The 26,720-nt window shown below is 61.5% G+C and overlaps 1 protein-coding gene across 6 annotated transcripts; it reads left to right on the top strand.

The window, feature by feature from the left end:
- The first annotated feature begins 1,814 nt into the window (after positions 1-1,814).
- On the top strand, positions 1,815-26,720 carry CA5A (carbonic anhydrase 5A). Of its 6 annotated transcripts, XM_032324968.1 has the most exons (10): positions 1,926-2,071; positions 4,712-4,909; positions 12,023-12,147; positions 17,272-17,390; positions 19,019-19,114; positions 19,252-19,314; positions 23,560-23,715; positions 24,048-24,238; positions 26,002-26,100; positions 26,401-26,720. In XM_032324968.1, exons 1-9 carry the CDS (start codon positions 2,025-2,027, stop codon positions 26,087-26,089), a joined length of 1,083 nt encoding a protein of 360 aa, XP_032180859.1. In that variant the 5' UTR covers positions 1,926-2,024; the 3' UTR covers positions 26,090-26,100; positions 26,401-26,720. The 6 variants fall into 6 exon arrangements, with proteins under 6 accessions (XP_032180860.1, XP_032180862.1, XP_032180859.1 ...); XM_032324970.1 differs by lacking the exon at positions 24,048-24,238; XM_032324967.1 differs by having other exon boundaries at positions 26,002-26,720.

Below are 26,720 nucleotides of genomic sequence, written 5' to 3'. Positions count from 1 at the left end.
CGCTTTACTGACAGTTCGCCGATCGAGGCATTAATCACGTCCAAAAAAACATCTCCACTGAAACAACCAGAATAAAGTTCAACCAAACACCTCGGCATGGCTCCATGCGACAAATTTTCAGTTCCAGCTGATAATTACAGGTCATACGGAGTCCCCTGACTGTTCATGAGCAAAGGAGATACTAAGGAATTAGAAGCTGTAGGCTTGGATAAACATGCGGCTTTTTGGCTCCAAATACAAGGAGAGTGGGCAAGAAGAGTACGTGGTACCCCGTCTCAAGAGAGTACGTTGGCACAGTGTCACCCATTCCGGTGCGTTTATCCATTGACCCCTAGATGTCAGACCTGGGAATTCCCTTCGAAGATGTTCAGTGCGGTGTTAATTATAGACCCAAATAGTTTCTCTGTAAGGGGAGTGATTTGATAAATTATGGTATATCTTCTTTTTTTTAATTTTTTATTTTTTATAAACATATATTTTTATCCCCAGGGGTACAGGTCTGTGAATCGCCAGGTTTACACAGTTCACAGCACGCACCAAAGCACATTATGGTATATCTTCTAATGGAATATTCTATAGTTCAAAAACAGCAAAAAACACTGACGTAGGGGCGCCTGGGGGGCTCAGTGTGTTGAGCATCTGCCTTCGGCTCAGGTCATGATCCTGGGGTCCTGGGATCGAGCCCCCTCGGCGGGATCCTTGCTCAGCAGGGAGCCTGCTTCTCCCTCTCCCTCTGCTGCTTCCCCCGCTTGTGCGCACGCTCACGCTCTCTCTCTGTCAAATAAATAAAATCTTTTTAAAAACTGATGCAAAAACATATTCATGATAATTATTGACTGTATACCTATCCGTGTATACCCTTTAGGTAGGATATGATTATCTCCTGTATTAAAAACACAGAGATATATATGTAGGATTATTTGTCATGGAAATTTCCAGAAAGTGCCAGAAGAAACTGCTACCAGCAGTTCACGCTGAGAAAGAGACTCAATTTTCACCCTGGACCAACTTCAGATATTCTCCATCATATGCCCATAAATGGCTTTTTAATGTCCTTCATTGGCAGAGACGTCAGCTTGTGGCCTACTAGTGACAAATGATGTTTGAGTAGCTGTGAGGGGCGCGCAGGACAGCCAGGCCCAGCAACATCCTCTCAATAAAGCAGAGCTCTGCCGTGTGGCTGCAGCGGGGGACGGGGAGACCCCAGAACCACGGGGACGGGCGGCGGGGCAGTCTACCCACGGCAGGCAGAGGAGACAGGAGAGCAGCTGAGGATGGCCAAGGACTCGCCGTTGAGAGCGTGGGGAGCCAGCAGGGAGTCGCGGACTGGCTCACCCCTGTCGGGAAGCTGCGTTCACCCCGGGCTCAGCCAGGGCTTGGAGCACGGGGCTCAAGGCACCATGACAGAAATGCTCTATCCTAAGTGGTTCCCTGGCATCGGGGCCTTGAACCCTGACGACGTCACAGTGGGGCCTCACAGACGAGGAGCCTGAGACAGAAGTCAATAAACGAATGAACGAAGCCACCCCAGAGTGGGCCCCCAAGAACAGGCCCTCCGCTCTCTCTCTGCTGTGTGCCTCTTGCCTTCTTCCCGGTGTGGGCACTAGCTCCCTGCCCTGTTCTCCTAAACCCCGGAACGCTCCGCTGTTTACCAGATCAAAGCTCAGTGAGCTCGGGGGCGGCCACGGCGAAGGCCGCTTGCCCCAGAGCACCCACCCCTAAGCCACACTGAACGTCACCCAGGATGCTGGGCCAAGCGTGGGTTGAAATTTAACCGTCCGGGTTGGGGGGTTGGGTGAGTTTCTACACAAAGGCGTGGGCCGACCCCATCGCACGGCCACCCTGATCCGAGCGAGCCCAGAGAGTAGGAGAATCACCTCTTTTTACTGGGGTCCGTGGGGGAGCAGACCCAGTATGCTAGGGACCCTGGTATTGGGCAGGAGCCTTCGGAACGCCTCTGGTTTCTCCGCCTCGGTCCCGCAGCTGTGGGGGGCCCCCCGCGGTCATCCGCGAAGGCCAGAGCGATGCTGCTCCCAGGGTCCCTGCACACCGAGGAACCGAAGCGACGCTTGTAAGTAGATCCTGGGGTTTCCCCGGATGCGGCCTGACGCTCGGCTGATGCTGTGGTGTCTTCCAGAGCGGGAGGCCGTCGGACCGGACCGCTCGGGCTCAGGTTCGCAGTCTCCTCTCCTGTGGGCGACCTTGGGCAGTTCCCTTCACCGCAGCTCCCTGGGGCGATCAGGAGGGTGAGAGTCTCAGAAGAAGACAGGTAGGAAGCGCCCCCCAAATTGAGCTGTTGTTAGGAACATCCAGCCCCACCCCCGCTCCAAAACCCATCTGGCAGAGACCGTTTTCGGCAACAACACCGTAAACAGATCATGGAACCCGCTCGGTCCAGTCAGCTTCCGTCGGCTGCACCCTGGAGGCACCTGTCCTTAACGCCCTGGGACCTTGGACTCGTGCCGCTCCCTTTCTGGGTCTCAGATGGACCCCCCAACCCCCGTCAAAAAAAAAAAAAGAGCTAGCAGTAAGGTCACTGCCGAAGGTCACTTCTGAAATACCAGCGCTTTCCGAGTTGGACGGTTGAAAGGGCTTCGGAGCCAGAGGCTCCCGAGTGTGGGCGCTCGGGACAAGTGACTGGCGGAGGTGAGAGCGGGGACAGAGGCTGCGCTGAGCCCCAGTCTCCACGCCTGTGAGAGGGCAGACTAAGCGTCACACGGGGTTACGTGAAGACCGCACGACAGGTGTAGAAAGCCTGCCACACACCAGGCTCTCAGTGAACATGACAGAGACTCACTCAGAGTGGGTCCCCGGACGGGCAGTGGCGTCACCCCCTGGGAACTTGCCGGAAATGAAGACCCCGGTGCCCCGCCCTAGACCCACCTGTAAATTTCAAACGGTACAGGAAGGCCCTCCCACCTGCGCCCCCTCCGACCCCAAGTCCCAGAGGCCACTGCTCGGTCTCCTTGAGAGCTCAGCCTTCTGGTGCCTTCCTCCGTGCTCCTAGAACGGGTCTGCACATTCACAAGACCTCTCAAAACAACAAAAAGTGACCCCTCTGTGCATGTTGGTCAGCCCCTTGGCTTCCTCCAGTCTCCTCCGGGGACATCCGCACCATTGCCCCTCGGCACCCAGCCCCGCTCTACTACGTGGTTCAACCAGGAAGGGCATCAGGCCGCCTAGACCAGAATCCCAGCTGTGTGCCCCTCGGCAAGCCTCTTAACCTCTCTGAGCCCCGGTCGCACGGCCTGTAAGAGGTGGGCCATCCCAGCACTTCTCTCACAGAGCTGTTGGACGCAGACCTGAGGTCGGGCGTGCGGGGCTCAGAACCGCGCCGGGCACCTTGCTGATGCTGGCCCTGTGCCACCGTGTTGGGGGACCTCAGGTGGCACCCATTTTTAACTACTACCAACCACATTCTCACATGTCCTCACACACGCATGTAGGACACAGTGATGTTCCATCTAAGTCCGCCCACGCCCTGGCCTCTGGGCTACTTCCAGGCGCCCAGGGTTTTACTCCAGAGTCCACGATGCGCCGAGTACGTCCTGCCAAACGGAGACGGGGCTTTCTCGGTCACTGACGCTTCCGGTCTAGTGTTTTGTGTACTGGAGTGTGCAGCGCATTTCCCCAGGGGACAAAAAACAAGTTTGTTCCCAAACACAGTGGCCCCCCCTTCTCTGCAGGGATCCGCTCCAGGCCCCCCAGCAGGTGTGCGAAAGCACAGACGGCGTCAAACGTTACAGACACTCCTAAACACACGTCCACGGCAAGTTCACACTGACACATTTCGAGATAAACAACAGGACTTCTCACAGAGCGGAACAGCTGTCACGAAGACTTGTAGTGAAGCCACGGGCGGCAGGTTCTCTCTCAAAACGACTGCACCGCACTCCCCTTCCGGCGGGGACGGGAGACGACCCAGCACCCGCAAGGCCGGAGGGCACAGAGTCGAAGACGTAGGCACCGTGCGGGCCGTTGGGCTCTCAGGGCCCAACGGTGACCGACTATAGGGCAGAGGGAGAATCTTGGGCTTCCTCCCAACCAGGCGCCTCTGTCGGTCTCCGGAGAGACGCGGGCCACACGCGGGCCACATCTGTGACGTCGAGCCGTCGGCGAGGTCTGCGTGCAGCCCAGGGACAGAAGCCAGGGAGGTTCACGGGGTTGTACCGTGGACTTGACGTAGTCAGGACCTGTGCCGGCTCAGGGGCCTTTGAGGAGAGAACCAACCATGGACGACCCCAGGCTGCTGCTGCGACACTGAGTTACAGCAGGACGCAGCTGGGACAAAAGTCTAGGTTGTCGTCCTCCACGTGTCCGTGGTGAGCAGGAGGCTGGCGGAGACCAGGCTGGGTCTCCAAGGTCTGGTGAACCCTGGTTCCTAGGCCCCGAGGTGGCCCGCACGGCAGATGGCCACGGCTCTGCCCGGTGGGCGGGCACGGACGTGTTGTGACCATGACCGTGAATCAAAACCAGATCAGCGCAGCGCCAGCAAGTCAGTGCTGACGGATGGTCGGAGCAGAGATGGACCGCGGGCACCACACGCGTGGGCAGAGCTGTTGGGTGGCCGAGTGGCCCCTGGGCTCCATGTCGGTCCAGTTCCAGACGGCTGTCCCCCCTAGGGGCTCGTCTGTAAGGGTCACTGCCTCCCCTGTGGGGTTAATAATTCCGAGGTCTCAGCAAGGCCTGCCCTTCCTTCTCTCCGCCCCAGGGCACCCCCTCTGGAAGGGCCCGGCCTCTGTGCCCAGAGGCACCCGGCAGTCCCCTGTCAACATCCGCTGGAGGGACAGCGTCTACGACCCGCAGCTGCAGCCCCTCAGGGTGTCGTACGCCGCGGCCAGCTGCCTGCACGTCTGGAACACCGGCTACTTCTTCCAGGTGGAATTCGACGACTCGGCCGAGGAATCAGGTGAGCCTGGGGCCAGGGCATGAGGTGGGGTTGGGGGACCTTGCTCTTCTCCTGTCCCAGCCCGAGAGCAGCGCTATGCTGGGCGGGGAAGGGGCCCGGGGCTTTGCTTATGCACAGTGTTTGGGCGGCAAGGAGCAGAGGTGTCTCAGCGTTGCCGGACGGGGGAGACGGTGCTCAGGGTCAGGGTTAGGATGCCCACCCCTGACGTTCGCCGGACATTCCAGGGGCCGGTCAGGAAGAAAGGAGAGGCCCATAGAGACATAGAACATGGCACATCACAGCAAGAACGGAGCAGGTCCGGCGGGGGGGGAGGGGGGAAGCAGCCATGGAGCCTAAAGGCAGAGGTAGAAGAAAATTGTGCCGATGACGAGGCAAGCCATCCAGAGCCTGGTACCCTCGCCGGCTTTTGTCTCATGGACGGCCGGCTGCTGGGGGAGGGGGGGCGGATGGCGGGGAGGAGCGCAGGGCACTGCAGCAGGGGAGGGCTGGGGCGGGGAGGCAGGGAGGCCCTGAGGGCAGCCCCAGGAGTCTCCGACCCGTGCGGATCTCAGCACCCCGCCAAGGGCTTCGTGTGGACCCTGCCCTCACGGGCTCCCCAGCATGCTCACCGGGGGTGGGACAGGGGTTCTGTCGGGGCTGGGAAGGCATTTGTATCTGGGCTGCTGCTGGATTGCGTCTGGGGTTCCCTCAGCACATGCCGGTACCCCCTGAGCCCTGCGCAGGCCGAGCGTCTGTCCTTTTTCCGGGAGTGGGGATCGGCGTCCACAACACAATGGCAGAGGCATCCTCCGTGAGACCATCCCACCGAGGGTCTTCTGGGCGTCCCCAGAGGGCATTACTTCACACGTGACATCACAGCTCGTTACTGGGCAGGGGGTGGTCCACGTGTCCCCCGTGACTCCGCAGAGAGGCCCCGAGGGGGCTCGAGTTCCCTCTGCGACTAGTTGTGTCATTTCCCCGTGATTACCCCAGCCCCGTGGGCAGCTGTGTGCGGCGTCCTGGGAGGGCTTCCAGGGAGCCTCCGCACCTGGGGACCCCCAAACACCACTCGGTCCCAGGTCCTTGCCGGGCCAGCCCTCCGCCCATCCGCTCCCGCAAGCCCCGTCATCGGACTCTGGGACCCACTGCCCGGCGAGGACGTGAGCCGTACGAGGGCAGGACGACTGTTCCATAGGAAGGGTCGCGGGCACTCAGCCCGCTGATGGGTGAACCCGAGCGGGGAGCTAGCGAAGCGAGCGAGCCCCCAGTTCTTCCCCTGGGGCTGGAGAGCAGCGCGCCCACCTCCACAGCTATCGGGGGACAAGTGAGACCGCCGCAGGGAAGCACTCGGCCTCGCACAGCGTCGCAAGGACCAGCTCCCGAGGTGGGCTGCCGCCACCTGCTCTGGCTGCTTCCTCCGTGGTCCGCAGCAGGACCGTGGAGCCGATGCGGCATCTCCAAACACAGGCCCCAGCGTGCCTCCACCAAAGTCAGGGGCAGGTCCGCCCCACCCTGTGTCCTGGCTCTATCGCCACACCTGGGCTTGGACGCCTCGAGATTCTGGGTCACTCAGCCCGGGAGACGCCTGAGCCTGCACAGCGCCCACATCGGGCCCCCGGAACCACACGTAGGCCGCACACCAGCCTTGCTGGGGAAGGGCTGGACGACGGGCGGAGACCAGGCTGGATGCACAGGAATGGCCTGGGCCGGGCCCTGCGAGGCACTTCTCAGACAGCGGAGCCCACCTTTCCAGGTGACCCCTCTGCTCCTCCAGGCAAGAAGGGAGCGGCGGCCTGTGTGCCCAGAGCTGCTTGCGGGGACCCCCGTGACGCTTCCTGCATGGCACATGGCTTGCTGAGTGCCGGGGACCAGAACGCCAGCGCCGGCCGACACTTGCAGGGAGGCACTTCTGGAGGGACGAGACGGGCTGCAGGAGAAGGGGCAGGCCGCGTGCCGGGAGCCCGGCAAGCACGGCAGCCGGCCGGGGGCACGACCCTGTCTGCTCGGTGTGCCGGCTTGTCTTCCGGCCCGTGTTGGTCTGTGCCAAGCTCAAATTCCCAAGGAGCAAACTAAAATCGGACTTTCAGGTTTAATGGGCTTTGGATCATTTTTTAAAAATTTTATGCAGCAACTTTATTTTTTTTTAAAGATTTTATTTATTTATTTGACAGAGATCACAAGTAGATGGAGAGGCAGACAGAGAGAGAGAGAGGGAAGCAGGCTCCCTGCCGAGCAGAGAGCCCGATGCGGGGCTCGATCCCAGGACCCTGAGACCATGACCTGAGCCGAACGCAGCGGCTTAACCCACTGAGCCACCCAGGCGCCCCTATGCAGCAACTTTAAAAGACTGAATGAAGAATCCCAGGTCCTGCGGCGGCCTGGGCGGCTCGACCGGCAGCGCGTCAGCTCTTTATCCCAGCCCAGGTCCCGATCTCAGGGTCTGGAGCTCGAGCTGCCTGCTCCAGGCTCTCTGGCTACCGCTCAGCGGCGAGTCTGCTGGGGGTTCTCTCACCCTCTGCCCCTTCCCTACCGTGCTCCCTCAAAAAAAAAAAAAGAGTAGTTATAGTTCCTGAACTTTTTTTTTAAGATTTTATTTATTTATTTGACAGGCAGAGATCACAAGCAGGCAGAGAGGCAGGCAGAGAGAGAGAGGAAGAAGCAGGCTCCCCGCTGAGCAGAGAGCCCGATGCGGGACTCGATCCCAGGACTCCGGGATCATGACCTGAGCCGAAGGCAGAGGCTTAACCCACTGAGCCACTCAGGCACCCTTCAAAGATTTTATTTATTTATTCATGAGGGACAGAGAGAGAGATTGGCAGAGGGAGAAGCAGGCTCCCCACTGAGCTGGGAGCCCGATGCGGGACTCGATCCCAAGACCCTGGAATCATGACCCAAGCCTAAGGCAGAAGCTTAACCATCTGAGCCCCCAGGCGCCCCAGTTCCTGAACTTTCATTGTGTGGTTAATAGTCACGGGAATATACTAATGACTTAGAGAAAAACGGATGCGGTTGGGGACGAGCTACTACAGAGCTCACGCTCTTCTAGGATTGTTACGCGTAGTTGTGGGTCTTTCTGATACCTGTAGAGCAGATTTATTTTCCTTTAAGTCACAAAATAGAAAAGCTGTGAAGGCTTGGACTTCTGCGTGTGCTAAGAGACATTGATTTGACAGAGTCGCTCCCACTCCCAGGGAAAGGGTCTGGCGGCTGAGCGAGGCACTCACCCCGCCCTCGGTCAGGGGAGCCCCGGGAATGCTGACCTGCGTGCCCAAGACCCAGAGCGCCGGGACGCTGGGGGAAGCGGGGGTCCCCGCGGACATCGCGATGCCGTTGCTGGAAGGGGGAAGGCTCGCCTCCCTCGGGTGAAGGACAGTGTGGCCCCCGACAGACCCACAGTGGAGAGGCTCAGTGTCCTCACAGCCTTCAAGGGGTGACACAGGCTGAGGGAAGAGCGGCGTGTGAAGGGTCGGCGCGAGCCGCGTTCCTGCGCGTGGAAAGCTCGCGTCCCAGCCCCACGTCCGCCTTCCCCGGCCCCTTCTCCTTGCCTGTGCTTTGCTCGCACCGGCGGGAGCTCCTTCCCACGGCTGTTTGCTCCCGTTTCACAGATTAAGAGAAATGCGGCTCAGAGATTCTCATGGCCGAAGGCCACCGAGCCCTCGCGACGGGATTCTCTGTCCTCCAAAGAAGGCAATTTTAGGAGCACGAACCTCTGGGGGAAAATCTGTACCCAGCATCCACAGAGACCAGGCGTGAAGCCGTAGGTGCTGACCCCTTGTGAAGGAAGGGGAGAGTTAGCGCCTGGCGAGAAGGTTCTGGGCTCCTGGTCAGGTCCCCAGAGAGCCAGCAGCCAGCTCAGGGTCCCAGCCAAGTCCATGTCCAGTGAGTGCCCCCCAGCGGGACACTGGGACTGCCATCCCTCAGCCAGCAACCAGCGGCCCACACCCGACTCTCGGGACGCGTGTGTGCCGGTCAAGGGTTGCTCTGATGTTGTAAGGGCGTCTCACTGCATGGGTGTCTTGGACTCTGGACGTTCCTGTGTCCTTTGGGAGATCGGGGTCAGATATGAGGCTGGCAGAGGACACTATTACAGATCATAATTATCCCTAAAATCACAAATCCAAGCCTCCTCTGGGTTAAGAGTTTCCCCCTCTTGAATTTTCACACGGAGCATAGTTCATCGACTTGGGCATGGCCCGTCCGCGCTGCCACCTCTGCTTCAGGGATCCATCCAGGGGCAGGCGTGCAACTCCTGTCAGACCACTGAGCGCCAGAATTCTCCTGGGAGATGCTGGAAGAGGATCCCTTCCTGCCGGGGATGTGCCACGCTCAGCTGCACGCCGGGGCCCCTGGTCTTCAGAGAGCGCAAAGCCAAGAGGTGGAGGAGAAGCCGAAACCACCGCTGGAGCCTCTCAAAGCAGCTGTGCCTCAGGCGGACCAGCCCCCGCACCAATAAATCTCTCCTTTTTGCTTAGGTCAGTTTAACGAATGCTTCTGGCCCTTGTTCCCAGCAGCCCTGATCCAGACGGCCCAAAACAGTGGCTGCGTGGAGAGAGAGAGGAATTGGGAAGGATACACGTGTCGGGGACCAGCAGCCTCGTCCGGTGCTGTCTGCCCCAGCGCGAGGCAGAGGCAGACGGAGCCCAGAGGGGACAGTCAGAGCTCGGTGCACGGAAACTCCCACATGGGCCTGACCCTTCAAACCGGCTCTGCAAACACCGGTCGATGTTCGGCGACTGGCCTTCCAGGACTTGGGGGAGCGACCGGAAACCCTTTGTAGCCTTTGCCCCTTTCCCTGGCGGAAATACTCCCACTCGGCCGGCTTCGAGCTCCCAGCACGGTCGGATTCCGAGGGCGGCATCCTCTGAACAGGGCACGACATCTTTTGGGGTTGCGGAAACTCCGCTCAGGCTGGCGGGAGCAAAGAAGAGGGACATTCATGGGCTCAGATCCTGAGAAGTCCTGGGTGTGTCTGGGTCGGGTGGCGGGACCGGGTGGCGGAACGACGACCCCTGAAGGAATGAAGAAACAGAATGGAAGTCGGGAAGCTGCCCGTGGGCTCTGCCTCCCCGCGGTGGGGTCCTCCCAGGCTGGGGACACCCAAAGCGGAGCCAAGATGCGCCCGGACTCGCTGCTCTGGTTCCCTTCCACCCGAGGGGCTGAGGGAGGCCGGGCCTCTGCCCCCACAGCTGTGTGGCTCCGGCCCCAGGGCTGATCCTCAAAGCCCAGTGTGGCCGCTGGCGAGTGAGGACGAGCCCACCCAGGAGCCAGGTGCTGTGCCCAGAAGTGGGGGTGGTCGGGGCGGGGAGGCGCACTCCGCACTCTCGCCACTGGGCCTGACGTGCCGATGCCGACCCTGAGGGCCCTCCCCGGACGCAGGGGGGCTTTCGGAGTCCCACGACTTCCGGGCCTGATGCAACCAGGCCTGTGTGGTGACCTGGCCCTGACCCCCACTTTTTGGCTTCTCCACCACCTTCTCAATCTGGTTCAAAGGACCCACCCCCCCCACCCCGCCCAGCCACAGACCGAAAGAATTATCTGGGTGTCTCTCCCTGGCCATATAAATTACTAGATAATTCCCCCTGTGGCTCACGTCCACCCAGGCCAATCTGGTTTTACTTTACTTGTCATTCTCCCAAAAGCCCAGTTTCCTCTTTTCCTTCTCCTACTCGACTTCCCAGGCCCCACTCCCCTGTCCCAGGCTCAATTCCCAGCCCCCCACCCCGACTTCTACACCTCCTGCCTTCGCTCACCTCCGCTGGAAATTGGGGACTGCCAGGAGCAAAGAAAATTTAAAAAGCACCTGAACAACGGACCGCGCCAAAACACATTTGCAGGAAGAAGCTGAGAATCAGGAGACGGGAGATGCGCCCATAACCCACCCCCCCAAACCCCTGGACAGACGGAAGGAAGCGCCTCGGGAGTGGGGAAGGTACAACGTGGAGAATTAACACTGCAGAGTCCGGGATCGCTCGGGCCGGGTCCCTCCGACAGGTACTGCCAGAAACCCAGAGCCAAACACAACCAGGAGGCCAAGACATTTTCCGTCGGCGCGGAAGGTTCCAGCACTGTCTCCAGCGGGCGAGGGAAACGAGTGCTTGGAGATTAGTGCTGGCCAGGCCAGCGCTGATGAAGAACAGAGGCAGAGACTGCGGGGCCTTCCAAGGAACTCGAGAGAGAGAGAGAGAGAGAGAGAGAAAGAGAGAGAGGCGCTGAGGGCCAGGGAGGAGGGGGCTGGCGCAGGGGCCGCAGGACGCGGAGAGCTTCCCAGAAGGGGAGGGAGCGAGGGGGGAACCCGGGAAAGGCAGCGTCCACCGTCGGACACCCCTCCCCACGCACACACTGCCTGACCTGGGGAGCCCCCTTGCCCCAGCCCCACAGGGCGACCCTCCCCTCAGGGGTGTCGCCACAGTCACCCCCGCCGGACGGGATCGGCCAACCACGTGCTGACTGGGTGCGGGTTTTATCTCATTCCGTCCTCCCAAGTACCCCAAGAATCGGAAACTGTTCCCACTCAGGGACAGGGACACCCTCACCCGACGCTCAGCCCAGGGCTGTTTCCACACCCTGCGCCGGGCTGGCGGCCGGCCGTGCACGGCAAAGGAGCCGGTGGACTGCGCCTCGCAGGGCAGAGCCTGAGGCCAGGGAGCTGAGGCGCCCGTCCCGCGCAGGCCCTGTCCTCCTGCGAAGGGGCGTGCAGGGCACGGGCGGGGGAGTCCCCACACGCCAGCCCGTCTCCGGTGGGGGCAGGGCCTGCACTGCGTCTCTGAGGTCGGTTACTGCTGAAGGTGGGGTGAGGGTCCCACTCCAGGGCAGAGGTGGGTGGGAGAGAGGAGGGAGAGAAGCCGTGAGGTCTGACGTCAGCACTAATGCGTCACCTGAGCTCTCTGACCCTCGGTCTCCTCCTCTGGGAGGCGGAGATCAGAGCCGGCTAGGGAGGATTTAAAGAGGGTCCTGGGGAGCGTGCGGCACCCTGCCCGCTGAGTTACCCCTGGGGTGATGCACTGCCCTTCACCGGACAGGAAAGCTGCCCCGGGAGGCGCTGCTTCCACTAGAGGGAGCACGGAGAGGGCCGAGAGGCAGCCCCGACAGGCAGCCCCGCCCCGCTGCATCTCCCCGCTCTCGCTCTCAGACCCCGACCCCGACCCCGCAGCCCAGGACTCCAGGTGCTTGCGTGACCCCCACTCAACTGGGCACGGGAGAAAGGCCCCCTCCTGACATGTGGGCAGCCCCCCGAGGGTCACTCTCAGGGACAGTAGCGTGCAAGTAAGGCGTCAGGCACTAAAGCCCTCCCCACATCCAAGTGGATGCTTTTCCAATATTCTCCTTAAAGATTTTACTTATTTATTTGACAGAAAGAGAGAACAAGCAGGGGGAGTGGGAGAGGGGGAAGCAGGCTCCCCACTGAGCAGGGAGCCCAATGCGGGGCTCCATCCCAGGATCATGACCTGAGCTGAAGGCAGACGCTTGACCCACTGAGCCCCCTAGGAGCCCCTCAAAGTGGATTTTAAGTCACTTGTAAAGTGGGGCCAATAACAGCCTTTGATCCCCTAAATGACCGCTGGTCACCACCCCCCGTGCCAAGAGATCCCCCCCGGGCCTGGCTCCTGAGAGCAGAGAAGTTCATGAGCGTTCGCCAGCGAGATCAGCGCCCACCGCACACCCAGGAGCGCCGCTGACGTCTGCTCCTGCCCTGGAGACAGACCACGGCGCTGGGCCAGGCGCCTGCAGGAGGCGTGAACAGAGGGTCCCCGGGAAAGGGTCCTGTGCGGTCACCAGCAGGCCCGCGGCAATGAGGGTGGACCGCAGACGGACGTCCCCGGGATGGGGATCGGAGATGCGATCGTCACAGTTCTGTCCTGGGGGAGGTTTTCTACCACAAATTGGTAAGTTGTCCGTCCGGTTCCTAAAACTGTATCTTCCAACTTCACTCCTGATTAACCTGCTGTCTCTGTCCTCAGGGGCTGGGTGCGGGCGTTTTGGGGGCAGAGACATCAGTTTGGAGGTCAGGGGAGGTGCGGTTCTCCAGGCCTGTCCCCCGCCCACTCCGTGGGAAGGAGAACCTGCCTGGAAGGATGCTCTGCCCGCCAGGCCCCGAGCCCACGGCCGCCCGCCCCGCCAGGCCCCGAGCCCACGGCCGCCCGCCCCGCCAGGCCCCGAGCCCACGGCCGCCCGCCTGCCGGCTCCCCACACTCGTCGATCTGACTCTCCTGCCCCGATCCCCGGCCCCCACGCCGTCCCCAGGATCACGCTGCTCCCCCGCCAGCCGGTGACCATGCGCACGGCCCCCAGGAGCACAGGAGGAGGGTCGACCAACCACAGTCTGTAGAGCACAACAAGGGGGGCCTGGAGACCCTCGGGGACAGGGGACAGGCGGGGAGAGACCCGTGGAGCGTGGGGAGGAGCTGCGGCGAGGCCTTGGGAACTTGACCTCCAAAGGTCAGCTTCTCTTGTGGAAAGCACTGAGTTCCAGACAGCCGCCCGTCCACTGCAGGCCGACCCAACAGCATCCGGGACGGCACGTTTCCGCGTGGAGCTTCCCCGGGTGTCGGGAGGGTCTCGGGCTCAGGCAGTTCCACGCACCTCCTCAGGGCGGCTGCTGAGTCAGACGGACAGACGGACCTGCCCTCCCAGCGCCCGGGGCTGGGGGCTGGCGGCTGGGGGCTGGCAAGCGGAAGGCCCCCTTCTCCTGAATCAGGCTACCTTTGTGAATTGTCTCATCAAAGAGAACTACCCGGACACTGCGCCGGCATTAGGAAAAGTCACCTTGAGATCATCTGATCTGGGGCGGCCGTTGAGTTGAGTTCCTAACCTTCCCAGCAGGAAAGGCTTTTTGGCTGGAGGCCCGCTGCCCCAGCCGAGGGGACCTTCCAGGAGGCCTGAGGTGGGTCACCGGGTGACTGGAACAGAAGAGCTGTGCTTTCCGGCCTGCCCCTCCCTCTTCCCGGGGTGCACTCAAAGGCTGAAGGGGACACCAGGACTGCCTCCCGCAAAGGGCCAGATTCGGGTCTCTACCCAACTGCCCCAGGGCATCGTTCCGGCCTAGCCCAGGCTAGAAACCAGCCTCCCGCCCCTCACTCAGCCCCCTAGAAAGCTCCAGTTTTGCTCATCTCTGTGCGAGTTTGTATAAGATAAGGCTAGGGCGGTGCCACGGCCTCCTGGGGCTGGGGCTGGGGCTGGGGCTGGGGCTGGGGCTGGGGCGGGGTGGGGGGGGAGGGGGGGGTGATAGGAGCTCACTGGTCCCCTGCCCAGGGTCTTGTCCTTCCTTAACAAAGGACCAGGTGTCACCCTGAAAAAGACACCCGTCTTGGAGGCCCCAGCGAACGGGAGCCCTCTTTGCCGAGGTGGGCCAGAGCCCCGGGTGCCAAAGGACGGCCTTCCGCACTTCATTCTCCTGCGGAAGCAGATGGGCAGGACTCGGGCTGCTGGGAGACTGCGTCAGCGTCGGCGAGGAGTTCTGAGGGCAGCTTCACGGTGGGGAGAGCGTGGGGCCGCGTCCATGGGCTCCAGTCCTGTGCAGGGGGTGACCTTGGAAAAGGCTCCCGACCTTGTAGCTCTCCACCTACACGGGAAGGAGTAGAGGGGGCACCCACAAGCCCCTCCGGTCCCTGCGGCTTCCCACCCCCAGCTCTGGTGTTGACAACCTGGGAGATTCTTCCGCAAGGGCGTTGTCTGCGGGGCTCTAGCACCTAGGTGTCCAGCTAGGGTGGACCGAAGCCGCGTACAGTTAGTATCACACGTTCAGGGACCTTATACGTGAGCCTACAGAGCATTCTAAGGTGCTTGAGCAGGAAGGATCCACAAGAACCTTCCGGCTGGGAATTTTTTTAGCAGATGACGTAAGTCCATGCGGGTTTGGTGACCGTTGAGTCCCCAGCGTCATCGCCATGACAACCCTCGGCCTGGCACTGTGCCGCCACCACCTCCGTTTATCCACCTGGGCAGTAAGCGCAGGAGGCTGAGGCTCAGACAGTGAGGGTGAGGCCGGGGTAAGCCACAGGCCCAGGCAGGCCCAGGCGTCATTCCTGCCGTCTGGCACTCTGGTTCTGGAAAAGACGAGGTCAGCCTGCGCGGGTAAGCGTGTTACTGCCCGGGGCACCTCCTGCAGGGAAGTTGCTGGGACGAGCCGCACACTCACCCCAGGCTTGCCTCACGGTCGCGAATGGGTGCATCTGGGGGCATGAGGTCTCTGGCTGGCCAGTGCTACGAAGCTCCATCGCACCACGGATAGAAGGTGCCGGACGCGAGCAAGCGGAAACATTCCCACTGCCCCGCTTCGGGGTCCTGTAATTTCCTGAGACTGTGTTTTCTGCTTGGAAGGGCAGCGTGGAAAAGGTGTGGTGGGTTTTGGTGTCGGACCTGGGCTCAAGTCCTAGCTCCTGTTGCTGGGATGCCCAGCAGCCCGCCTGCCCTCTCCTGCTAAGTTACGGCGCGACACAACTGCAAAGGCCAGTGGGCTCAAGTTCCTCTCCCCTCCAGGGGAGAAAAATCAGCCCCCTTTGTCACCTGAGCCACAGAAATTCGCTATTAAAGCCTTGCGATTCCAAGCCCCCGGGAGGCCTTCCCGACCGCAGAGCGACTCCTTCATGCTCTCATGCTGTGGCCACGGAGAGATTCAGGCTTTCGGACTTAGGATGTTTTTTATATGCTTCTCTCCGTGTATTTCTAATAACGGAGGTATAACTCACGTGTGTGCGCCCAGGAGAGTAGATCCCCTCCTGAAACCGTAGCAGTCTGCGACAAGACAAGAACCTGGTGAGGCCTGAGACCAACAACCCTCATTTTCGAGTAAAGCGGTGAGCAGAATCCTGGACTGAATCTGGTTTCAACTTTACCATTCAGGCTTTTCTGCTCCTTATGATGAAGTTCTAGAACCTAGGTGAGGTTCGGTGGGCTGAGGTCCGGAGCCGATGACCAAGAAAGAATTCTTGAGACATCTTTGGTGCAAAATGGTGGTTTATTAAAGCCCGGGCACAGGACCTGTGGGCAGGAAGAGCTGCTGCCCAAGGTTGTGGGAGATGGTAGGTTTTGTACCCTGCGGTTGGGGCAGGGAGGTTTCAGTGGAGTTTTCATATGCTAAAGAGGGCCTACAAGGTGCCCGGATGTCCCAGGCCTGCCAAGGGCCTTGCCCTTGCCGCTGGATCAATGTGGTCTTTAGACCAGCCATTAACACCAAGATAGTTGGGAGACTTTTTGGTGGGATGTCCTAATCCTGCTATCAATCGTCTTTGTTAGTGAGATTTAGGGCATTTGTAAGCCAAGGGAGACTCCTGTCTTGCAGGATTGTGAGCTCTGCAAGTTAACTATTTGCTTATTGTTCAGGGCAGTCAGGGCTGCCTGAGGAATGTCACACGTATGACTGAGGGGAGCCTATGGAGAGGGGCGCAAGGTGCCAGCTTTTGCTTTGTCTTCAGCCGGCCACGTGCTCCCTCGTCACTTACACCGTTTATGGCCGAAACAGGACTGAAAACCGCACCAGCCAGCGGCCTCCAGCCAGCGGCCTCCGACATTGGTTGTCAGTAGCAGTGGTCACACAGAGGAGCCGGTGTGGGTGCCGCGGCCTGGGGTCTGCCGGTGGGTGGGGGGCTCCAGACCGGCCCCCAGCCCCGTGGCCCCGAGCTCCCCTCAGCTAAAAGCAAGGGGCATCGCAGTCCCCATTCTGTCGGTAGCAGCACTGACGGAAATCTGCTAGCCATGGGCGACCAGAGCGAGGCCAGGTGTGCCCGTGGGATTCTCAGCCTCACCCTGGGCTCGGGACGCTGGAGAGCCAGGGTCCCCATCACGGACGCTCCTGTCTGCTGACAGCTCTCCAGGAGGCCGTGCCGGGTACTTAGGGTGACGTAGAAGAGAGCCTACCAGTAAGTGCTGGTCATAGAGAGACGCCATGGGGCGGGGGCCGCCTGCGGGTCAGTGCTGACGGGGAAGGCAGTGAGCTGTCTCAGAATTTCTTCTCGTGAACGTTTCGCTCGGGATATACTTGTTTACGGAATTCCTCGGTGGTGGAATTTCAGCTGCTCCTTTTTCATTCAAAAGACATCATTTTTTTTAGTTTAAAGAAAATTCTGGAAACCTAGGACTGCAGCGAGTCTCGGAAAGGGTTTGTTTCCTCCGGCTTCTGGCCGCCCCGCAGGGAATGGGGTCCCTGCCGCCACCTGGTGGCAGCGCTGGCTTCTGCACTCGCTCTGCCCGCTGGGGCCGGGGACAGGGACGGAGGTGAACACAGACAAGTCCCACCTCCCACGGGGCCCACCTTTCGGTTTGTCCTTCCTGCAGGACATCAGTCTTTCCAGAGTGTGACCCCCCCGTGTGGTTAGACGCGCTCCCCGCAAAACCCAGTCCAACGAAGAGACACACCAACACTCGAGTCCCGCTGGTCTCGTTTCCAGGGATCTGCGGCGGCCCCTTGGAAAACCACTACAGGCTGAAGCAGTTCCACTTCCACTGGGGAGCGACGGACGAGCGAGGCTCGGAGCACACGGTGGACGGCCGCGTGTACCCAGCAGAGGTTGGTAGATGTGCTGGCCGCAGCTACGTGGCTGCTTTCTCCGTCCCGGCCTCGCGTGGAGGGCGGAGGGTGACCGGCCGGCTTGGTTGCCCAGGAAGGGAGCATTCCCCGGACACGGGACTCTGGGGGCTCAGACCGGAGCAGTGGGTCGCCCTACGCTTCAGTCACACAGCTGTCCTACAACCAGGGTACCATTCACACTTTAGTCTAACAGAAGGCGAGACCGAGGTTCTAAGCGGCTCTGTGACGTGCCAAGGTCGGCCACTGGGATTCAGGAGTCGCTCCCTCTGCCACGTGCCGGGTGCTGGTCAGTACTGGACTAGAAGCTTCCGGTCCTTCGAGGCACTTGGGGCCTTCGATGGAGACCTGAAAATCCTTACAAACAGAGATCACCTTCTTGAAAGGACGAGACGTTGCCTCGTTCCAAAATGGGACTCTGTAGGGAAAATCGGTAGGGATAAATGTTAGGAGTTGGTGTTCGTAGCTATGACAGGGCAGCAAGGGAATCACCCCCATATTTTAGCAGCCCTGGAGGAACTGTTCAGTGAGACCTTGTGAGGCCGTCACCCCAGATCCGATGGTGAGCAACCGGCCACATTCACTTGATCACTCCTCTTTCCACACTCCCGTCCCTTCGTCCGCCCACCGACCCCCCGAACGAGGCTTTAACAGAAGAGGTCGCTGCAGAGGGAGCAAGACCAAAACCTGAGTCAGCCGAGCTGGGGCTGCTGGCCCCATTCTGGCCAGGCCTCTGGCCCATGTGGGGGCGTCCGTTTCCCGTGGGGCTTGGAAGGCAAATCCACTTTGAAGCTGGGGTCTCTGAAGGAAGCTGCCTGCAGCCAGGCCCAACGCCCCGACTGGAGTACGTGTGGACCCCACACCCTTGGCAAGGCCCCCCCAGCCCTGGAACCCAGCAGCTGCATGGAGAGGGTCTTGGTGACTGCGGGCTTTCTGGACTGTTGGTGTGGACGTGGGGCTTGGGTGGCCATTCAGAAAGACCTCTAGCCCAGCTCTCATCCCGTAGAAGGACCTCTGTGTAGACACCCGGGCCCCTTCTTTGGTCTGAACCAAGCTCGGCCTCGGGAGGACGTCACACGGAACCCAGGGCAGGCCCCGGCACCAGGCCTCCCTCTTCCCCGGCCCGTCCTCTGCCGCTCATTTAAATCGTTGCCGGCGGACCAATCCCGATGCCGAGTTTGGGCTCGGGAAAACCCGAGGAGGGACGGAAAATAGGGGCCTAGGTGAGGTTCCAAAGAGAATGACGGACATGGGGAGAAAAAGCAATTCGGATGGCGCGGTCACATTAAAAATTGGGCGTCGTTTATGCGAACCTCAAATTTAAATGAGCGTCCCGGAGCCGGTCTGGCAGCCTCGCTCGGGTTTCTGGGAGAGAGGACACCTTCCCGCCACCAAGTCCCACGTCCCCCCGTGAAGCCGAGCCTCCTTCCCCTCCCCCGGAAGCGCCCAAACCCTTATTTTCTGGGCTGGGGAGCCCCAGACAGGCCACACGCCTGAATCCAGTCAAACCGTTAAAAGGAGCAATGGGCGCCGGGTCCGGCCGGGGAAGGAGCAGCAGCTGCGGTCTGGCCGCGTCGGGACCAACGTCCTGCGTTTCTCCCCACCTCCAGCTGCACTTAGTTCACTGGAACTCGGTGAAATACCGAAATTACACAGACGCCGTAGTGGGGGAGAACGGCGTGGCCGTGATAGGCGTGTTTGTAAAGGTAACTTTGTCCGGGCTCCCCCCCAGCCGTGAAGCAGAGGACCCCCGCCCGTGGAGTGGGGAGTGGGGAGTGGGCTCGCCCGTCCGCCCGCCCGCCCGCCGCCTTCTCCAGCGGCCGTTCCCGTCTGTGCCCTGCAGCTGGGGGCCCGGCACGAGGAGCTGCAGAAGCTGGTGCGAGTCTTGCCGGAAATAAAGCTTAAGGTAAGGGGCGGTGGGCACAGCCGGAGGAGCGCGTCCGCGAGAGGGATGGCTCGTTCGCGAGGACGAGAGATGGGTTGGGTGGAAGGGTCTGGCCGAGGGCGGGTCTGAGGCCCATCCTACGGCTGGGACCCTCCGGCTCCCTCTGGCGCGTCTCCGGTGAGCTCAGTCCCGGACGCCTGCTCCCTGACGTCCCGGCCGCCCGTGGGCCCCTCCCTCCTCAGTACAGGGGGTGCTGGACGCCGTCTGAGCTTCCCAAAATCCAGCCTGTCGGGCAGCGTCTTAAGGTTTCTGCCGTGTCCGCCTGTCGTGGGCACTATTCACTACGTAGCGTTTTTCCTTAAACGGATCAGTTCGGAAGAATCTTTCGACTTGTCTGCACTGAGGACATCTACCAGGATAATGTCTGTCTTAAAACCGACGGCAGCAAATACCCAACTGTCGTCCAGGGGTGCGCACACGCATGCCACCTGCCGCACTCCCGCAGCAGGACCTTCGGGCCCCACCCGGGAGAACAGGGCGGCCGCGGGAAGGGAGCAAGCTGCGCCCGCCGGCCCGCTTGCCCAGCGAGCGCGTGGGCTCCCCTCCAGCCCCTCGGTGGTGCTCGGAGCTCAACTGACAACAATGTAGCTTTTCTCCCGCAGCAGCTGAGAAAGGACTTCCACGGACACATGAAATTCCAAAGAGATGTCGTTTGTTTGTTTGGTACCGAACAAAAGAATTCCGGGACGTGAGGAGTCCCGGGGGTCCCTGGATGGGGACGGATGGGCCCGGACCTGTCGCAACAATGGCCCGAGCGGCTCCAGATGAAAGCCGGGGGCCAGCCCTTCCTCGGCGGCTTCGCGGGGTCTGTTTGATGTGGGCGGTGTGTTCCCCTTGATGTTGACCTCGGGGCCGGCCCCGAGGGACCAAGACCAGATACCCCCCTGCTGCCCCGTCCGCAGGTGCAGGAACTTCCCAAGGTCAAGGTGCCGGGAGCAGCCCCTTCCCTGCTGGTCCGCAGCCAGAGTAAACCGAGGCTGTTTTCCCGGTGCGCCCGCCTCCCCCACGGCGTGGCCTCCACCTCTCGGTGGGAAGGGAAGGACCTGGCCGCCAGGGGCTGTTCACTCCGGGGTCTGTTTTCCTTCCACGGAAGTTCTGGGGCGCGTCTGGTCCCCCAGGGCCGCCTGGGAAAGCCGCACGGGAGAAGGGGTGTCAGCGAGGGTGACGGGGAGAACCGTCTGCGCCTCACTTCTGGCCTGACGCTCGACGTTGGGCCTCACGGGCGTTTGGGGGGTGGGGACCCAGTTAGACTCAGTGGCCCCTCTCTGCGCCCCATGCCGGGTGCCCCCAACACCTGGAGCCGTTCACGTGGGCCACGTTAGACTCCATCTCCGTGGCCTACCGTTCTCTGGTCTTGACAAACGCGCCGTCATGGATCCCCCCAATGTTCTAATTGGTGGGAAAGCGGCGGTGGGTGGACGCCGAGGCCCGCGCCTCCAGCTGCCGCCCCTACCCCCACTCCCACTCCCGCAGCCCCGGGAAGGAGGGACAGCCAGCGCGGGGGTGGGACAGGCTCCCGCAGCGTCTGGGCGCTGCCACCAGTGACATGGCTTTGGGAAGGTCAGTTCTGCGTACCTACGCTCCTCTTCAGCAGAGTAGAGACCCGTCGGGCAGCGGGTCTGAAGCTTGGCCCTTGTGGCCTGCGGGGGGCAAGGGGAGGGCATGGATTCGCCTCAGCACTCCCCACCCCGGCACTTCTCGGGTCTCGTCCCAAGTTCTCCTGTGACCCCCTTCCCTCGCAGTGTCACCAGAGCACGCAGGGTGACATCATCGGCCTCGCAAGGGACCCGGAGTCCCAACACGCCACCCCACACGGGAGCTCGAAGGCGTGACCCTGAGTGACATTCCGGCCCCCGAGGCTGCAGAGCATTTCGTTCTGTGTAGGGCGTGCCCGGGACGGGCAAACCCGAGGGGATGGAGAGCCGGTCGGGGGCAGGCCAGGGTGGATGGGAAAGGCAGGGGGCAGGCCTGGGGTTCGTTTCTGAGTGCGGGGCTGTGCCACGCTGACCGTGGGGATAGCTGCCGGCGTCCATCTGCGAACGCCCTGAGAGCCGGAGCGCGGGGAGCTTAGGAGGGGAGGGTCCCGCGCTGTGGGAATGTGTTTCCATACGGCTGTTCGCAGGGCAGTAGCGAGACAAGGAGTCCCACTGTGCGCGGACTGGGGCGGTGGGTGGGGGTGGGGGCGGGGGCGGGTGGGGGGATGTGGCTCTCCTCCGCACAGCCCGCCGCTTGCCTAAGGGCTGTGTGTCTACCTGGGGGGTCAGTAGTTAGGGGACAGTCGGGCCTCTGGGGCCCCAACTCCTGTGTCTGAAGGCAGGGGAGGGGGCTGGGCCAGCAGGGAGGCCTCCTTCCCTGGGGACGAGCATGTCCCACAGTCCCGCCCCGGGCCCAGTCTGCAGGTCCGGGACCTCGGCGCTGGCTAGTGGGGTGTTGTCCCAGGCCTGCCCCCTCGGCCTTTGTCTCCCTGGCTTTGCAGAGCGGTAGGGGCCACTGCCCTGGGCCTGCCATCCCCAGGGACCCCAAGAGATCCTTCCGACACTGAGCAGCAGCCTCCGGCTGGAGAACACAACCTTCGTCTGCTCCCCTTCCCTCGTCCTGCACTGTGCTAAGTGGCCTCCGGATCACAGCCCCAGGACTCCTGCCCCTGTTGACGGATTTCTTCAGGGGACCCCTAGTCCTGGGCAGAAGCAAGGGTGTCCCCTCCTGCAGGCTCCCTGGCCCCCACCTCTTCACTGCTTTGGTTTCTCACTCACTCCTTCCAGCCAGGTGACCTCTGTGTTATTCCTCAATCCCTTCAGGCCACACCCTGCCTCAGGGCCTTTGCACTGCCTCTGCCCATTTCCTGGAAGGCCCTTCCCCCAGAAACGCGCCGGCCTCCTCCTTCACCCCCTCCAAGTCTTTACTCAAACTTCTCCTTCTCTATGAGGCATTGAGGACCATCCCCCTTAACACACAGCCCCTACCCCCATGCATTTCTGATCCCACAGCCCCACTCCATCCCGCTTACCATGGTGGGAACAACCTGATATTTTACTTTGTGTGTGATCTGCTTTTCTCCAGTAAAAGGTGAGTCCCATGAACGTGGGTAGTTTGTCCTGTCTGATCCTGCCCCCCACCCACCCCGTGCCTAACATAGAGTAGGGCGCACACCACATAGCTGTGGCGAATGAATGAAAGTCCTGCCCCATCCATGCCCTCCGGAGCACAGAGCAGCGGCTTTCCCTGATCCTTTGATGAAGGCCGGAAAGCCAGTAGACACGGATCCTGACCAGAGCCTGCCACGCAGGAGAGGTGCTGACGTGAGCCCCCACTTGGCTGCAGCCCAGGGAGCGACGCTCAGCCGTCGAGACCAGCGTCCAGAGGAGAATCCTGGCATAAAGTTCAGGGCAGCCTGCTTCAAAGAGACCAACTGTCCAGGAAGCGTAGTATTTTCTGGGGCAGCCACGATGGGAAACAGTCTGGTGGTTCCTCAAAAACTTAAATACAGAATGACCGTGGGACCCAGTGCGTCCACTTCTGGATATGTCCCCCCAGTAACCGAAAGCAAGGTCTTGACATGTTACCAAGGGCATCACTCACAATAGCCCAGAGGGGCAAGTAGCACAAGTCTCTCTTTGGGGATGAGCAGAGAAGCAAAACGCGGTCCGCCCGTGCAGCGGGTTATTAGGAAGGCTGTGCGGACACCTGCCCCGGCGAGCGGGGTCCGCCCATCACAGCAGGACCGACACCGTGCGCATCCCACTCACGGAGGCCCCAGGAGGAGTCGGGTCCAGTCTAATGGGGACAGTTTGCCTGGCAAGATGGGAACGTCCTGGAGTCAAGTGGTGTTCGTACACGCGGACGTGCTCGGAGCCACAGGACCATAGGCTTAGATGTGGTTAGGATGGTCGGTTTCATGTTACGTGCGTTATTTTACCACTGTTTCCAAAAATGACACATTTTCACACCGGAGGTACGCGAGCGTGTCTGGAAAAGGAACCTGTAAGTATGTGACGGGCGGGCGTCCCTGCCGGGCTGAGGGCGGTCACATCTTCCCGCTTCCACGGGTGACAGCTGTGGCCTTGCGGTCTTTATCCCAGGAACAGGCTCAGCCCGTGAAGGCCTTGTCGCCCGGATGAAGACGGGGCACGGTCCCCCTCCCGCCTGCACCCCGCCCCCGCCCCTGTCGCTGCCTGAGACCTGATGCCCGTGGTCTTGGTCCCGCAGGGTGCACGGGCCGCCGTGGGCCCCTTCCAGCCCTCCTGCCTCCTGCCCGCCTGCCGGGACTACTGGACCTACCCGGGCTCGCTCACCACGCCTCCGCTCAGCGAGTCGGTCACCTGGATCGTCCAGAAGCGGCCCATCGAAGTGGCTCAGGACCAGGTGAGCGGGGCCCGAACCAGCGTGGGGACGGGACTGAAGCCGTGCGGAGACGCTGCGAGCAAGGGTCAGGGTTTCCTCGTCCGGCGCGGTGTGGATGTCCCCCCGCGAGGACGGTCCCGCGGAAACAGGAGCTGGGTGGGCCGGCGCACTCGGGCTCGGTCTGGTTTCGGTGGCTTCGAATTCAGGCTCTGTGAGTCTCCCTGACGACAGACCGCCGCACGGGGTCAGGGCTTGGCTCTGGTGTGTGTCGGGCGACGGCTACTTTACCAGAACAGAAGTGACTTAGACCCGGGATATGGGTCCCCGTCACGGGACCTCGTGGGTGTTTGCAGGTGAACAAATTAACCGAGGAAGGAATGTCGATGACTTTTGCAAAGCCGTGGAAGAGGGTGGGTCGTTGGAGGAGGAGAGATTTCCGAGTGTGTCCCCCTACGTGGGACGATACAACGATCGAGGTTTCTGAGGTCCCTCGCACAGGCTGTACTAAGTTCTATACGTTGAGAGAAGATTCCAGAATGATTAGGTCAGTCAGCTGCTACTACAATAATGCTACTTAACAAATCACCCCAAAACCCAACGGCTCCTAACAAGCATCTCTTTTTCCGGCTTGTGGGTCTGTGGGTTTTCTGTGGATGGCGGGTGTTGGTGGTTTGGGTCAGGCCCAGTGTGTCCCTGCTCCTTGGACCAGGGGTACCCAGAGCGGAGTCCATGGCGCATGACAGAAATGCAGAAGACCGGCAGACCCCACACGCTGCCCTCCCACTGGCCACGGCAGGTCCCGGTGGCTGAGGTCCATGGGCGGTGGGGGGGAGAGGAGCGCGAGCTCACGGAGCAAAGCCCTGATCTCGCACACAGACTTAACCAGAAAGCCAACACTGGCTGCCCCAGGGTTTTCGCGGGGTTCTCATTCCCTTCCTCTTCCTCTTCCAAAGAATGCCCCCAGCCCCAGCCCGCCAAAGTAGGAGGAGATCACTTGCTTACATTTTTAAAACCTAGAGTATCCTTTTTCTGGAAATCTCGAGTGTGCGGGGACAGCCTGTCTGTGTTGGGCATTCAGAGTCCGGGGAAGACAGACACGCACGCAGCGCGCTCGCCGCCGCGGCCGCCGTCCCCGGGCAGGGCAGGCCTTCCCCGCCCGTGGCGCGTCTTCCTCCTGAGGTTCCGGCCTCACGATGCCACGAATAGCCTCTCAGGCAAAAGTCACCGAAGGACGCCGTTTGCCCTGGAAGGCGGAACGATCCCGTCTTCTCCCACAGCAGGACTGTTAGGGACACAAGGAGGTCGCTGGTCGAGAAATGGCCCCGGGCCACCCAGCCTCGTCCTGTCACTCAGCGCACCTGTCGTGAGCCCCCGGCGAGTGCCCAGGACGGCGGCGGCAGGGGTTGGACTCGGGTAGCAGCAGCAGCAGTGACGGACACTGAGGGCGGTGTCCGCGCTGCCGTCTGGGGAGAGACAAACGGGAGTTAACCCTTTGAAGACGGGGGCACGTATGACAGAGCAGTGCTGAGTGGGACTGTCCCCGGGGGCCGGTGGAGAGACGCTGCTTCCTGAGCGAGCCGTGCAGCGCGCCGTGGGCTGAGCGCAGGGAGCCGATGTCCTCCATGCCCTCCGCGACTCTGGGGCAGCCGCCGGCTCGCTCCCCCAGCGGTCGCTGTGCACACACAGCCCCCAGCTCCCTGGGCCATCGAACCTAGCTCCTCGGCGCACCCCGAGGACAAACGAGGTGACCGGAAGTGGACTGGCAGCTCCTCCGGCGAGACGCGAGTCCGTGGTCGCCGCCTCCCACGCGTCCTCACTTGACCGGGGCTCCAGGTGTTCGGGACCTGTGGCCGTGTGGTGACTCCCAGTCACCGCCGGCATCCCCCAGAGCTGCTGTGGGGTGGTTCCGGCTTGGGATCGCTCCTGACCCTGCAGTCACGGGTCTGGGGGGCTCCGAAGGCTTGAGCCGGGCCGGAGGCTCGTGGCCAAGGTGGCGTCTCGGTGGCCGGCACGCTGATGCTGGCTGGCGGCTGGGGGCCTCAGCACCTCCCGCAGGCGCCGCTTGGATGTCCTCACAACATGGCAGCTGGCTTGTCCCGGGCAAGGGTGTTGGAGACCAAGGTGGAAGCTTTGATGCCTCTTCTGTCCCCTCCACCACCTCGTGCTGGCCGTGCGCGGCCATCTCTGATTCAGCTTGTTGGGGTGGGGGTGGGGTGCGGAGCGTGTGTGCGCAGGGCAGGAGGGCCGCGTGGGAGCTGGGTCACACCGCACCTGCACCCCGCCCACTCTGGCTGCTCTCCGTTACAGCTGGCCGCCTTCCGCACACTCCTGTCTAATGCGCTGGGTGAAGAAGAGCGGTCCATGGTGGACAACTACCGTCCACTTCAACCCCTGATGAACCGCAGGGTCCGTTCCTCCTTCCAGGCTGCGGAAGGGGGCATCTAAGCGGATGTCGCCTCTGACGCTAAACACAGAGAAAGAGATCGCTGTTCCAGTCCCCGTGCTCTTCAGCTGCAGGGAGAGGAAACCACTTCAAAGCCGCTTCAGTGGGGGTGGGGAACGGAAACGTGGCACGCGGGGTAGCTCGGGGCCCATGGCGGGGCCCAAGCGAGCCCCAGCTGACGGCTGACCCAGGCCGCCAGCCTGGGCTCTGTCTGTCCACACAAACTTGTCCCAGACAGGCGCCCTCTGTGTCTCCACACGCAGAGGGACGGGAACCCCCATGCATCTTCCCGGCCTCCAGACTCCTGGATGTCTTGATGTCCTGGGGCAGCCGTGACGTATGACCACAAACCAGCGGGCTGACTCAACGGCAGTGCGTTGCCTCCCAGCTCCGGAGGCTAGAAGCCCACCCTGGTTCTGCCGGGAAGCTGGCAGGCCACCACGGCTTCCAGGCCTGCCCGGTCCCCGGAGGTGGCCTGCGTTCCCTGCTTGAGGCCCAGGGGTTCCCGGTGTGGCCTCTCAGGACCCCGTGCCGTTGAACTATGGTCCTTCTGCTTTTTTAAAAAAATTATAGTGAAACACAC

The sequence above is a fragment of the Mustela erminea genome, chromosome 19 (genome assembly GCF_009829155.1).
Source record: "Mustela erminea isolate mMusErm1 chromosome 19, mMusErm1.Pri, whole genome shotgun sequence".
Taxonomy (NCBI): Eukaryota; Metazoa; Chordata; class Mammalia; order Carnivora; family Mustelidae; genus Mustela; species Mustela erminea.
Note: the sequence above shows the minus strand (reverse complement) of the source record. Positions and strands in the feature narration are given on the sequence as shown.